This window comes from Eptatretus burgeri, chromosome 2, assembly GCF_056783735.1.
Source record: "Eptatretus burgeri isolate ZD-2024b chromosome 2, Ebu_testis_v1, whole genome shotgun sequence".
Lineage (NCBI taxonomy): Eukaryota > Metazoa > Chordata > Myxini > Myxiniformes > Myxinidae > Eptatretus > Eptatretus burgeri.
This window is the reverse complement of record NC_140962.1, coordinates 32588631-32603158: the sequence shown is the minus strand read 5'-3', so window position 1 is coordinate 32603158 and position 14528 is coordinate 32588631. Positions and strand designations below refer to the sequence as shown.

At 42.8% G+C, this 14528-nt stretch overlaps 2 protein-coding genes across 2 annotated transcripts in view; one reads left to right on the top strand and one right to left on the bottom strand.

The window, feature by feature from the left end:
• The window catches only part of LOC147031760 (rho guanine nucleotide exchange factor 25-like), a 266797-nt gene extending 258980 nt beyond the window's left edge, over positions 1-7817 (bottom strand). Inside the window, exon 1 of the mRNA XM_085867167.1 lies at positions 7522-7817. Within this exon, the coding sequence (XP_085723293.1) occupies positions 7522-7595 (74 nt within the window). The 5' untranslated portion in view covers positions 7596-7817. The remainder of the gene's footprint in view (positions 1-7521) is intronic.
• LOC147031759 (ankyrin repeat domain-containing protein 33B-like) overlaps positions 1-14528 on the top strand; it is a 44560-nt gene that overhangs the window by 20823 nt on the left and 9209 nt on the right. The window lies entirely within an intron of this gene.

Sequence of the window (14528 nt, the reverse complement as noted above, 5' to 3'; positions counted from 1 at the left end):
CATACACCAGTGGTTCCAAACCTTTTTCAATATATGGACCACCTTGGTGTGTGTGTGTGTATATATATATATATATATATATATATATATATATATCCTACGGACCACTTACCCCCTTTTTCACAACAACATTTTAAAACTAATTTTTATATGTATATACCAGACGAATAGTGATGACATGCATAACGAGCGTTTGTGTGTAGTCTCTCAAAAAGCAGACCCTTATAAAATTGTTCAAACTAGTGTTTTAAAATGATAACGGTATGAAACTTAACAATTGTTGTATTATTGCAATAGATTATAAATGATATTAGTATCTGGAGAGAGTGAAGTATGAAGATAACTTACACAACTTAATGAGAGACCTCGGCTTGGATCTTACCTAGCAGTTAATCATGCGAGGAGAAATTGTGGATAGGCAGGCATGCATGTCATGTTCTGGCTGGAGCTGAGATCTGTACTTTGTTTTTATTGCTGTTAAGCAAGAGAATCCAGCTTCACAAGCATAGGTTGTTGCAAATGGAAGCAGCATTGTTATTGCTTCACCTGACAGTTCTTCAGTCCTTTTCAATGGAGAGCCAAAAGGCCATGAGACATTGCTCTCTGAATTTTACCTTCAGGCTGCCATCACATGATAAATCCATGAGCTGATCTTGGGCTCAGCAGCTAAGGTTTGTGTTCGAAACGACATCCTCGGAAAACGGTGCACGGATCCACTGCAACTTGTCATATGAAATGTCTCTGAAGCAAGTCTTGAATTGCATTTTCAAGGCATTAAGGTCAGGTCAGGTCAGGTCAGGTATGGGAGCATGCGCCGGAGCAGCGCGTCACTGCGACGACACCTCAGCACCACCCCAACACACATGACCGCAATCTGACCCGGGAATGTTACCCCGTGGTTTCCCTCCTATCATTAAAGATTGGGGGCCCCGAAGACTTTGCCCCAATCCTGTCATCCGGTGAGCAAATCCTGCCACCAACCTCCTAATAAGAAGTAACAACTGCAGAAGGACGACCGCAGTCACAGTTGGGCACCAGATATGGATGGCCGCTGGCTCACAAAGAGCTCCTCCACCATTTGGTCAGGTTTTGTTCTTCATCCTGCTGGGTGTCCATATCCATACACCCTCCTCACCAAGAATCTTGGTGGGCGAGACGGTTTAGTCGCCGACAACCCAACCATGAAGCAGGTTAGTACAGGTTTACATGGTACCTGTAGCAAGTCACAGATCTAATCTGACCTGACCTGACATCTACCTCATTTTTCAGTGAGCAGTCAAAACTGCTTTGATGCTCAGCAATCCAATTTCCGAATTACTGAGAAATTCTCTAAGCAACAGAAACATTCCAGTGGTTCCATTTTCTAAGCGAGGTCGCCATTCACTGAGTTTCTTTCTGAATCCCATGACTTTATCGCTAAGCATCAAAATGTTCGCATCTTTTTCTTGCAGCGAAAGGTTGAAATAATTCAGAAGGATAAATATATCAGCTAATTATGCAAGTTTAGCAAAATACAGTTGGTCTTCGAATTGGCTTGCATGGCTGCAGCTCCAGTTCCTTGTGTAGCTCAAATACACGTTGCAAGGGTCGTCCGCATGAAAGCCAGCAGATCTTGGTGTGCAGCAACAGTTGGACGTGAACAGCTCCCATTTAATTGCATAGTGCAGCAACAAGACGAGAATAAAGTGGTCTTGCTTTCACAAAGTTTACTGTTTTTACTGTATCTGTCAGAACGGTGTGCAGTTCTGGCTCCAAATGGCAGCTGCTCAGGCTTCTCTGTGCACAATGCAGTGGCTTACTCATAATGCTGGGGCAACTTGTTTTACCTGCTGAATCACACCTTTATGCACTCCCATCATTAAACGTGCACCTTCTGTGCATATCCCGATACAATCCGACTACTTTAAAGAATGTTCACACATGTAGGTATCAAGAGCTTTGAGGATTTCTTCACCAGTTTTCCAAGTTTCCAGAGGTATATATATATATATATATATATATATATATATATATATATATATATATATATATATATATATATATATATATATATATATATATATATATATATACATACAACAGGAAATCTTCAACGATTTCACCTTCCCAAGGATACCGCACGTAAACCAGTAATTGAGCTACAATTTAACCATAAAATTAGAAGTAATACAACTATATAATAATTATTTTTATTTTTAGAAGTACCATATAGAATTATAACATTGGCTGGCTCCATTATAGCTTCTGGTTTATTAGAACACTTGATAAATAGCATTCAGTTATCACGAAACTTATTCGCCTTCAAGAAGAGAGCTGATTTGTTTGTCTCTGGTGCAATGTATAAATAGTGCTCGAAAACTGATGTTCTGAAATTTCTAGACTTTCTGCACATCCATGTGCTCAAGCACACTGCACTTTCAGTCCAACCCTCATCATAAAGGTCTAAAAGGTTCAATGGTTTGAAAGGTCCATAGGTCTAATTGAAAGGTCTAGACGTAGTCACAGTGGAATAATACGTAATTAAAGACGCACTCAAGATCGAATAATATGTAATTAAAATGTTGATAAAAGTACAGTTAAGTACTATTATATGTAATTAAAGACACTGTTAAATACTATGCAATACAGGGGTCTCCAACAGGTAGATCGCAAGCAACTGGTAGTTCTGTGGCTGCCAATGAGTAGCTCACATTAAAACGTGGACAAATGATAACACAAGTGCACACATATTATATCCATAAATGAACACACAAGTGTTAAAAATCAAACCAAACCTCACAAAACAATTCCGAAGTAAGATGAATAAAGGTGCCAACCATTGGCATTCAACATAGATGAGAAAAAGGTTTTCAGATTTCTTACAAAAAGGACATTCATCCACAAACAGATTTGAAAAACGGTGTAACAAGTGATTAGAAGGAAGGATCCAGTGTACTAGTCTCCATTGGAGGTCGCCATGTCGTGGTGGTACAGGAGGGTGATAAAAACCTTTCCAGTTAGGAAAATAAGGGGGAGAACAAGGTAAGAGGTCTCTTTATCGAACCCTCTGCTGTGTTATTTTCCGTTGTGAAAGAAATTTTACACAACCCAAATAAAGGTCTTTTTGTTTGGGAAGGCCATTGAAGCCTACATTAAAAGGGGGACAAGGAAGAGGGCTGGCAAGAGAAAAAACACATACGAGTTCAGGAAAGGTAGAGAGAGAAGGTATTCAATGTGCATTTTGTTCATTGCCTTCCTGGTCCTGCTCCCAAGCAGGTGCAAGCTGTGTGCATGTCCAAAGCACACTACCTAACATGCGTGCCACGATTCGAGAGGATCGCACACCGACCAGGCTTGCTAATGCATCAGCTCCGATCCAGCTGCCATTTGGGCTGAGAAGATCTGCGACAGATTTAATGCCCTTGTCGCTAAAGCGTTGAATAAAACACCTATTAGCAGGCATATCATGGAAAGAAGGAGTTGTAGAACAAAGGTTCTTCCAGAAACATCTGTTTCGTGTAAGAATGTGTAGCTCTTGTTATTGTCAGAGCTTGCCACACATTTAGCATGCTCTGAGAGAAACCAGAGAGGGGGGATGTGTCGATTTTGGAAAGGTAGATCAGGAAAAGAGAGTGGTCATAGCCTATCCTCCCAGCCTGTTGCAAAAGGTGATGAGCGAAGTTGACCCATGGTGGAGAGGGTCGCGTGTATAGCATACGAAGAGCAACCGAGAGTCAAAAGGCCATTAGCCGGCTCTTTATGTCGACCAGGACTTGACCGCTATCGCTCAGTGGTAAACTGAGGACCCCAGGTCGCAGCCAGTGTTTTCCGTCCCAGAAAAAGGACACAAAGCACTTCTGAAGCTGTTGAAGCAACAGTGCTGGAGGATGCAGCACGAAGAACCTGTGCCATGAGGTAGAGGCCACCAGTGTGTTGATGACCAAGACCCTTCCACGATATGACAGTGGTGTGATTAAACCTTTCCATTTTTGCAGTTTACCCTCAACAAACTCGAGCAGACCAGCCCAATTCTTTGCTCCTGTGGTATTATTACCTAAGAACACTCCAAGGTATTTCACTCCATCATTGGCCCATGACAGTGGAGCAGGAAGTCTTGGTGCCAAGTAGCACAACGGACCGAGCCAAAGGGCGCTCGTTTTGTTCCAATTTACTTTTGCTGAAGAAGCCTTTTCGAATAAGGATAAACAATAACGAACGACGTTAATGTCATTGATATCTTGTACGAATACACACACGTCATCGGCGTATGCCAGTACCTTGATGGGCCATTCAAGCTGGGACAAACTAACTCCTGTTAGTCTACAGCGCAAAGAAACCAGTAGGGGTTCGATGGAGAGAGCATAAAGCAACCCGGAAAGAGGGCAACCTTGTCCAATTCCCTTGTTAATAGACAAAGGTGCAACAAGTTCATTGTTTATCTTAAGCACACTATAAATATTATTATATAGTATTTTAATATAAGAGATGAAGGTCGAACCAAGTCCAAACCACTCAAGTACTTCGAAAAGGTACCGATGGTCAACACGGTCAAAGACTTTCTCCTGATTAAGGAGAAGAAGTCCTAAATCTTTAGGGTTTTCTTTGCACAGTTCAATGATGTCTCTCACAAGGGAGATGTTGTCATAGATTGAACGTTTTGGGACACAGTAACATTGGTCTTCCTTCAACAACGAGGATAAATAAGGAGTAAGTTGCGATGCCAGGGCTTTTGAAAATATCTTATAGTCCGTACATAACAGGGAGATAGTACGCCAATTTTCAATACTCAGCATGTCTCCCTTTTTGGGATGAGGGTAAGAAGAGCTCTTTGGCAACTCCGAGGTAGCTCTCCAAGCTGGCAGCTTGCGTTCAAGGTGTTAATGAGTTCTGGACCCAATTAGTGTCAAAAGTTCTTGTAACATTCAGTTGTAAGTCCATCCAAACCAGGCGCTTTCCCAATGGCAAGGCTGTGCAGGGCAGCGCCAAGTTCATCCAAAGTAATGGATCTTTCCAGTTGGGAGCGTCCATCTTCACACAACACTGGCAGGCCTACGGAGATAGAGGCGACACTGACAGGATTTATTTGTTCCATTGAATATATTTTCGAAAAGTATTCCTTCACGAAAAGTTTGATTTCTGATTGTGTAAAGGTAATGGATGAATCTGCAAATCGCAGCTGAGAAAGCTGTTTACTGGGAAGACGTTTCTCTAAGGAGAAGTAGTACTTGGTTGGTACGTCTGCCTCATTCAGGTGTCGCATGCTCATCCAAACGAAGGCACCACGTGCATTCCTCTTGGTTATTTCCTTTAATAAGGACTGTTTCTCAGTTAAGGTTTTTTGTATGTTCCTATTATTTTGTCCGATGACCCGTTGGAATTGTAAAATCTCTAACTGTAATATTTTCTTTACTTCATGGTCAGCCCTTGTTGAGAAAGACTGACACTGTTGACAGAACCCTTTAATTTGGGTTTTTACTAAATCCCACCATATCAACGGGTTAACGGAACAGCTTAACTTCTGTTCTAGGAGAGCCGTCCAGAAGGATTCTAAGGGCTGAATGAAGTTGAGGTTTACGAGTAAACTATTATTGAATTTCCAATGAGAGCTCCTTGGACGTGGTTTAGAGAGTTGAATAAAGACTCGAGCTAGGGAATGGTCAGAGAAACCAGAAGGCACGATATCGGATTTATAAACTCCATGTAATAAATGAGAATTCACATAGATGCGATCAAGCCTCGCAAGTGAGATGTGGTTGTTTAAACAACGACACCATGTACAAGACCGATCAGAAGGGTGCTGCACACGCCAAATATCATGGAGATTATATTTCGCAATGATGTTTGCAAAAAGTTTTGCGGTACATGGTTGGGGTTCCGGCCCGTTCCGGTCAAATGAAGCATTAACAGTACAGTTAAAATCGCCACCAATAATTAGACAAGTCTGCAAATCCAGTGTTTGCAGGAATTTTCTCGGTTCGGCAAAAAAGGAGATCCGCTCGTCATTTTTGCTTGGAGCGTACACATTGAGAATTGTGAACTTGACCTGATTGATAGAGAAGGTCACGGAGGCAAGGTGTCCATCAATAATACTCATAAATTTAAGACAGGACGGATGGAAATGTTTCCCTAAGACAAAGATGATTCCTGCCTTCGACGTGGAGTTGTTACTGAAGAAACATTCCTTGTCCATAAATAGTCGCCACTGAGCCTGAACAAACCGGACAGCATGGGTCTCTTGTAACAAAGCTATGTCAATACCATTGACCTCTACCATCTGTTTAATTTGGATCTTGCGGAGCGGACTCCCACCACCATGAACATTTATTGTTCCAATCTTGAAACTGGCAATGAGGAAAATAATAGTTTCTCAGAATAAGATCAGAAGTGGGATAGTTGATTAGAATCCCTTTTCTCCTTGGCGATCAGTTTTTTTAAGCGGTGACAGTGTGTCTGGTGGAAACCGAATAAGTAAGGCTTACGTACGATAGCCTGAGCACACTCAAGGAAGGACGGTAGATCTGGAAAGTATTCCGTGAGGTTTCTATTGCGTTTCCTGTATGTATTTTGTAAGGCCGTTTTTACAGCCATTTTTCCCTGCTGTGCAGGGGTTTGGCTTTTTGTGAGGCAATGTTTTATGGCCGGATGCCCTTCCTGACGCCAACCCTGGTCGCCTCTTACGACACACAGGGATATGGTACACCTATTCTAACCGGGGCATACACCGGGACCAGTACACTGGTACTCATTTCGCCGACCTCGGAAGGATGACAGGCTGAGTCAACCCCCTGGTGTTAATTCAGCAGCCAACGGGGCTTGAACTCAGGACCCTGGGATCCCAAGCCGCCACCCTAACCACTAAGCCAACACCAGGCTCCTGTATGTATTTTGTAAGAAGAGTCTTATTTGTTCGGGGGGGGGGGGTGGGGGGTAGGACCTTGACTGGTGAGCTTCTCCACCGTTTCCACCTGACTGTTCCTGTTTGCTTCCTCCAGGTCAGATTCGTCAGAGTCAGTTTTAGTTTCCGAGTCACACAAGCTTGTACCGTCCTGCATATCGATACTTCGTCAGTATTGACACATGGATCTGTACTGATTACCACGTCTATGTGCTCTTCCATTGTGGGAACATCTCCTGGTGAAGTAACGGAAATAATCGGGGGAGTTGATGAAACAGAAACACCATCAGTGGATGTAGCGATATCGCTTCCCTCGATCGTCACGGTGTTATCGACCTCCAACGGCGTGGGGGTATACAGTACTTTGGGGGTCTCTCGTAAAACATCCATTTTAACATTTCCTGTGTTTCCAGCTTCACCACGTGATGAAATGGGAGCAGTAACAGTGTTAACATTTGTTTCACCATTTACTGCTGACAAGGATTCAGGGTTAACATTTACCGAAGTGACAGCAGGTTCATCACTAGTGGTCTGTGTATCACCGTCAATGGAGTTTCCAATGGGAGAGTTTTTAACGAGTGAAACAGTTTTGTTTACTTCGATAACAGGTAAAACGGTCTCTGTAAGGGAGACGTCGATGTCCTCACCGGCAAGTAGGGTAAACTTGTTGGCCGGAGGTACCGGGCCCATTCTGGGTCCATTCCGGAGGTACCGGGCCCATTCCGGGTCGGCCTTGTCGAATGACGTCAGTCACAACTGCGGGAACATTACCGACAGATTCCTCGTTTGTAAATGCCGCCTCCTTCTGGGTGAAACGACCATCAGGTAAAGTCTTTCTCTTGCTTGATGAAACGATGGTGAAACCAATCAAACCATCCCAAACATTCGTTTTGCTGTTTCGACTATCGGACTGAGAGGACTGGGCGTTGTTACCGGAAACGGGATTCGCTTCCTTCAGAGTCGAAGAAGAAGAAGAAGAAGACGTATCCTTGTTGATGAGGTTTGTTTCATCGTTTGACTCGGTCGCCTTTGGGCAAGATCGTTTCAAGTGTCCGAAATTACCACATTCGAAACATTTCAGGGTGTCAGTGGTTACGTAGACTTGGTAATCATGATTATCAATTTTGAGTTAAAAAAAAAAATTCAAGGTTCTTTCAGCGTTAGAGGGAGGAAGTACCACATAAGCTTGTCTCCGAAAAGACATCACATGCTTCGTCCGATCGTCCTGGCTCCGTAATAGTGTAGTGGCCGGGGCTGAAAAAGGGCTCTAATTTCGGAGATACCTCTACCGGAGGTATAACAAGCTGAAACTGGTCGCATTTGAACCGTATGGATGTCTAGTTTTTGAAAACCGAGGTTGTAGTTGTTGAAATTCTGCACAACATAGTGAATTAGCCCCTTGAGTGCGGGAACATAAGAGAAAATGGCCATTTTCAATAATTCCTTATTTATTCAATAAGCATAAAATACATGTAGAATGGTTGATTATGTCAGGGTATTTCTATGTATTGGAGACGTTTTAAGATATTTCAGGGGGTTTTAGGCTCCTGAGGTGGTTAAGGACCCATAAAATACCCCAAGTTTTGGCAGTTTTTGTGCAATTTTAGCAAAAACATGTACGTTTTCTCTTATTAAATGCCCAATATATGTTTTAAAAGTGCCAAATTTGATTATTTTCATCAGGCAGGGTGTCTCATTAAAGAATATGTCAGTTAAACTATGATAGAATGGTCACAACCAGGTAAATTAACCCTTTCTCTGACATGTGCGCGGTTCGAGTGAAAAATTCTCATTTTTCTAAAATCGGCATCTTTTCTGCAAAAATGAAGTTATCATGGAAAACTATGGAAAATATCAGGGTTACTATTATAAATTGATATTATGCAAGGTATTTCATGGACTTTTATGCTGCCAAGGGGTAAAAGACCCCCAGAATAGCTCCAAATCGGCATTATTTTACTAATTTTATGCCACAATTGCCTCTTCTTTCGCATGATATTGTCATTACATGTTATAACAGTCCCAAGTCTGATTTGATGAACCAGTCAGATTGTCTCATGAATGAAATTTCAGTTGAACCTGGATAAAAAGATTCACACCTTTGAGAAATCTATTCAATATGTTTATATTGTTGCACAGTGAAACCCACTCATGAATCTTTCAAAACTGATCACATCTGAAATCAGCTGGCCACGCATCTAAATATCGAAAACAGTGTCGATCTCTGTTGCATTTTCATTTTCCTGTTGTACGACATTGCTGTGATTGTTGCAGTCAGTGCAGCTACATATGTCAACACACTCTAGACCTGCAAGGACACAAGGGCACATCCTCCTGTTTTCACAGTTTTTGTCAGTGCAGTAGAGGTGTGTTAAGTCTTGAACCTCAGCTGGAGTGGAATCTTGAGTATACATCGTCTGGGTAATTCCACCACTTTCACAAGCGGACCAGCCATGACCAACTGGTGATATCAACGGTGGGTTAGCAACATGGCTGTCGCACCAAATCTTGGTTTGATATTGGCCTGTAGGATGTGCTGCTTAAATGCATCCTCGGTTGGGGGAAGCATAGATGCTGGCTTGTCTGTGGTCGTGGCCAAATGGAAACGTAGATCATTCAATGAATCCAAGTCTTTGCCTTTTTTGCCATACATCAGAAGCACAAATTTCCATGACAATGAAACACAAGTGTCTATATCAGCCTCATGAAATCCTTTCATATCTGACAATGCTTGTGCATTCTTGATCAGTGTAGAATAAGCTGTTCGCTTCCCAATTCTGTTGAAAGAACATGTGGTGTCACACCCAGTGATAGCATGTATGACAGGGAGACACTCACAAACAGTCGGTCCTAACTGAGTAACTATCTCATGGACTGGAATATATCTCTCCTTTCCAGAATGCCCAGCGTACATGTATACCTTGTCAGCTAGCTGTTTTCTACTAGAATGGAAGATCAACAGTACCAGGACATCCGTGTCATCACAGCGAACAATGATCCTTGAATGGTCACGTGAGAGACTGATGGCATGGAGGATTATCCTAGTATCCGCTTCCTCCTGTGTACTCTGAAGAGAGTCAATGGATGAGACTCTGTGTGGTTGTACTTCTTTCACCAGCTTGCTATCACCGAAACCACCGGCCAGAATAATTGATTTCTCGTTTGGTAATTGTTCGTAATTGTCCAATATATGTTGAGAGATGAAGTTTGCTTGGCTGGACTTGTTGCCTCCACTTTTCAGAAACTGGTGATAGTTTGGAACATGTCTGCCTCCTTGAATCTGATATGTTAGTACCATGTTGTTGGCACCCCTCCGCTGCCTTTCGGATGATTTGATTGATGTCTCGACGTCATCGCGATCAAAGATTACTGTAATGCACCTGATATCCAATGAAGGATTCCTGAAAAGTCATAATAGTCGTTTCTGAACTATTGTAGCTAAATCTTGGAATGTTGTGAAGTGATTTTCATCCAAACTCTGAATCATCGCCATCCCATCAATTATGTATGCGGATGATGTGGGTTCAGGTGTTGCCGAGATTTGTGGCAGCTCTGCTAGAATGTCCGCACAATTTGCCTCGAGCTTCTTGGTAAGGTCAGCTTTTGCAGTTTTCCTCATCGATCCATCTTCATGGAAGAGTGCTGGTGGCACGGCGGCCAGTTTGTAACAAAGTACCTTCCTCATATCGACATTACGACTCTGTGAGACAGCCAATAGCCGCCTGAACAACACCTCAGTATCAATGATCAGCTTCCGGTCCTTGTCATTGGTGAGTGCCTTCTTCATATCTGAAAATGTCAACACAGTTTCTTTCTTCAAGGTACTTTGAAAAGGTACTTCTGGTACAAGTCCCAGTCCCAGAAGTACAAGGTACTTCTGGGACTTTTTGTCCCAGAAACTCTGAGAATGTTCGGTCCCAATTCTTTCTTTGACGAAGTCCTCAGAGGCTGCTTTTCCTTTTTCTGGAATACACTTCAGAGAATTCTCAACTTCTTGAGACGCTATTTGACCGGTGGTGATGTTTAGAAGCGATTCTGGTACCTCATCTAGATTAAATGGATTTTGACACTGGCTGACAATGTATTCTTTCATGTTCTTCAGATCGTTTTTTGTCCTTGTTCATGCATGCATTTCCAAGCTCCTCATGAAGGTTTGCTTTTGAACCAGATTGGCAAAGGTCTTTGAAAGGCTCCGAGTATTCCCTCGTGACATGTCGTGTCATCAGCCAGCGCAGAAGTGCCCTTTTACGAAGGGTGAAGCCCATGATGCCTCCTCGACTCTTCGCTTCTTGATTTATAGTTTGTTCCCGGGCTTGGTCATTTGGCACACAATTAAATATTATATGTGGGGATCTTCGCACAACAAATCCACCTTGCATAATGTGTTCATACATTCTTGGCTGAGTTTTTTCCAACTGCTTCATCTCTGCAATATACTCTGGAGTGTAGCGAGCATAGTTAATGCGTCCTGCAGCACATCGTTTCATTAATCCTCTGATCTTGTATTACGAGAACATCTTTGGTTTTCTTTGTAAGATCCTACCTGTTCAATAGGCCTAATTTGACCAACACAATGAGTGATGATCCTCTTCTTGAGGTCAGTGTCTTGAAGTTGATAAGAAGATTTGACATGTTTGAGCCATGCATGACAGAGGCACAGGTGTCATGATGCCAAAAACAAAAGATCAGCAGTGGCAATGCCACCTATGGTGTCTTGGTTTGACTAATAATATCATCATGGGAGAAAATTCCAACTGTCATTATCATTATTAATTGTATTTATTTACAGTACATATGCTACATGTGGGGGTATTTTGGGTTCCTTTTAATCCCCTGCTCATGACAAACTGCACAGAATATTTCAAAACATGAAATACCATCGAAAATTACAATGTAATGAGTTTGGCCCGAAATCGCGAAAAAAATGCCAAGTTAGTGGTATTCCGGAGGGTCTTTTACCCCTTGACAGCATAAAAGTCCATGAAATAATATCAATTTCTAATAATAACCCTGATATTTTCCATCGTTTTCCATGATAACATTTCATTTTTGCAGAAAAAATGCCGATTTTAGAAAAATGAGAATTTTCACTCGAACTGCGCACATGTCGGAGAAAGGGTTAATTTACCTGGTTGTGAACATTCTATCATAGTTTAACTGACATATTCTTTAATGAGACACCCTGCCTGTTGAAAATAATCAAATTTGGCACTTTTAAAACATATATTGGGCATTTAATAAGATAAAACGTACAAGTTTTTGTTGAAATTGCGCAAAAAGTGCCAAAATTGGGTGTATTTTGTGGGTCCTTAACCACCCTAGAAGCATAAAACCCCCTGAAATATCTTAAAACGTGTCCAATACATAGAAATACCCCGAAATAATCAACCATTCTACACGTATTTTATGCTTATTGAAGTAAACCAGTACGGGCCCGTAAGGGCGGGCCCGTAGGGGCGAAAACGACGACTGGATTGGGGCATTATTTCAATTAGATTGGACCAACCGTATCATAAATGGCCATAACTTCGGAAACATACTCAGGTCCCCAGGGTCAATTGTGACGTCATATCAAACGAAGAAGAATTGTGTTGTCCTGTCATTGGTCGACAGATAAATGGCCGTAACTTGGGAACCGCTCGTCCGATTAATATCAAACCTTGAAAAGCACATCCGCGTGGTCCTGGCAATATTCCTGGCAAGTTTCAATCAGATCGGACCGGCGGTCGTCGAGAAACGGCGGTCGCAGACAGACAGACACACACACACACACATTGCTGGAATTATAGATAGATAATGAATTATTGAAAATGGCCATTTTTTCTTTTGTTCCAGCACTCAAGGGGTTAATTCACCATGTTGTGCAGAATTTCAACAACTACAACCTCATTTTTTGAAAACTAGACGTCAATACGGTCCAAATGAGACTGGTTTCAGCTTGTTATACCTCCGGTAGGGGTCGACTCATTTTTCTCGGTCTCAGCCACTACACTATAAAGGTAACATGGTGATTTGAGAAACCACAGAACCATAAACGAGATAGTTCGGAGATCAGCGTCTGATTCTTCAGGAAGGGAGGAGCGTTCGAGATCATGACCTTCATGGCCGGAGTGTCCAGAGGGGAGACGAGCACGAAATGTCCGTCATCTGTTCATAGTCCCGTCGATACGATTTCGTGAACCAGTTCTGTCTCAGACACGAAGATTACCACACGTTTGTTCATTCGTGAGGCTGCACGAACTTTGTCAGTACCGACGATGTTTCCTGTGGCGATAACGAGATCCTCGACGCTGACGTCGTCGGGCGGAACGCAGACGACGCCATGTTTTCTTGTTAATGCTTCAAATGCCGAACAACGGGAATACGAAGTCATATTTAGGAGGGAGGAGGGGGATTACTCTCGTGAAGTAATTAAATACGAGCCGAGACAGGTTTCCAAAGGAAATAAACACAGCCACAGTGAGGAAAGATCAGTTGAAGGGCAGGGATGGGCCGCCAACTAAAAGCTATCCACAAAGAAGCTGTGGGCTCTTTTTCTCTCTCTATCTCTGGGGAAAAATATGTGAGGAGAAAACAGGGGTATGGGGAGGGAAGGGGTAGAGATGAACCGAAGGGCAAACCGCGAAGTAACAAGGACAGATGGGTGGGGTGGGGTGAGGTGACGACGGCGCGAGGGAAGGCCGAAGCACGAGATCTAACGAAGAGGGGAGGGTGGGAGCACAAATAACGATGCGTACAAGGAAAACAAAGGAAGGGAGGTGAAAAACGATGCAAAAGGGGATAGAAAGGCGAAAAACAGGGCAGATCACAGCTCACCAAGACCACACAGCCACCATGACACTCCACTCGACTCACCAGCAGCCAGCAGGGGGCAAGAGAGAGAGAGAGAGAGAGAGAGAGAGAGAGAGAGAGAGAGAGAGAGAGAGAGAGAGAGAGAGAGAGAGAGAGAGAGAGAGAGAGAGAGAGAGAGACAGACAGACAGACAGACAGACAGACAGACAGACAGACAGACAGACAGACAGACAGACAGAGAGAGAGAGAGAGACGGGCAGAGACACACACACACACACACACACACACACACACACACACACACACACACACACACACATGGTTGTGGGAGCCAGTGAACTGTGTTATGAGAACAATCCTTCCTTCGTTGCAGCGACACTTCATCAATTTTTTTTCACTCCTACCAGATGGAGTTAAGAAACGAAAATACCACCAATTACCAAACATTGCGTGGCTGCTTGATTTGGCATTTCTTATAGAAATGACAGAAACATTGAAAGCCCTGAACTGTGGATTGCAAGGGAAACGGAAGACAATAGCCGACACGATTAGTGCAGTGAAAGCTTTCAAGTTGAAACTTAACCTTCTGATGCAACAACTCCAGCCAAGGAAAATGAAACATTTTCCTTCTGTGCTCCAAACGCTAACAGAAAACGAGGTTGCTGTCAGAATCGTGGACATTGACACGTACAGTGATTTCCTGATCAGGCTTGTCCAAGAGTTCAATTTCAGATTTAATGATTTTGAGGAGATGGAGTTTAACCCAACTGCAGGATGTTTAATTCAAACACCTTCATGGAAGTTGATGTTGGTGACATTTCTGAACAGTGTTCTGTTTGACCTTGATCGTGTCCCTTTGGAA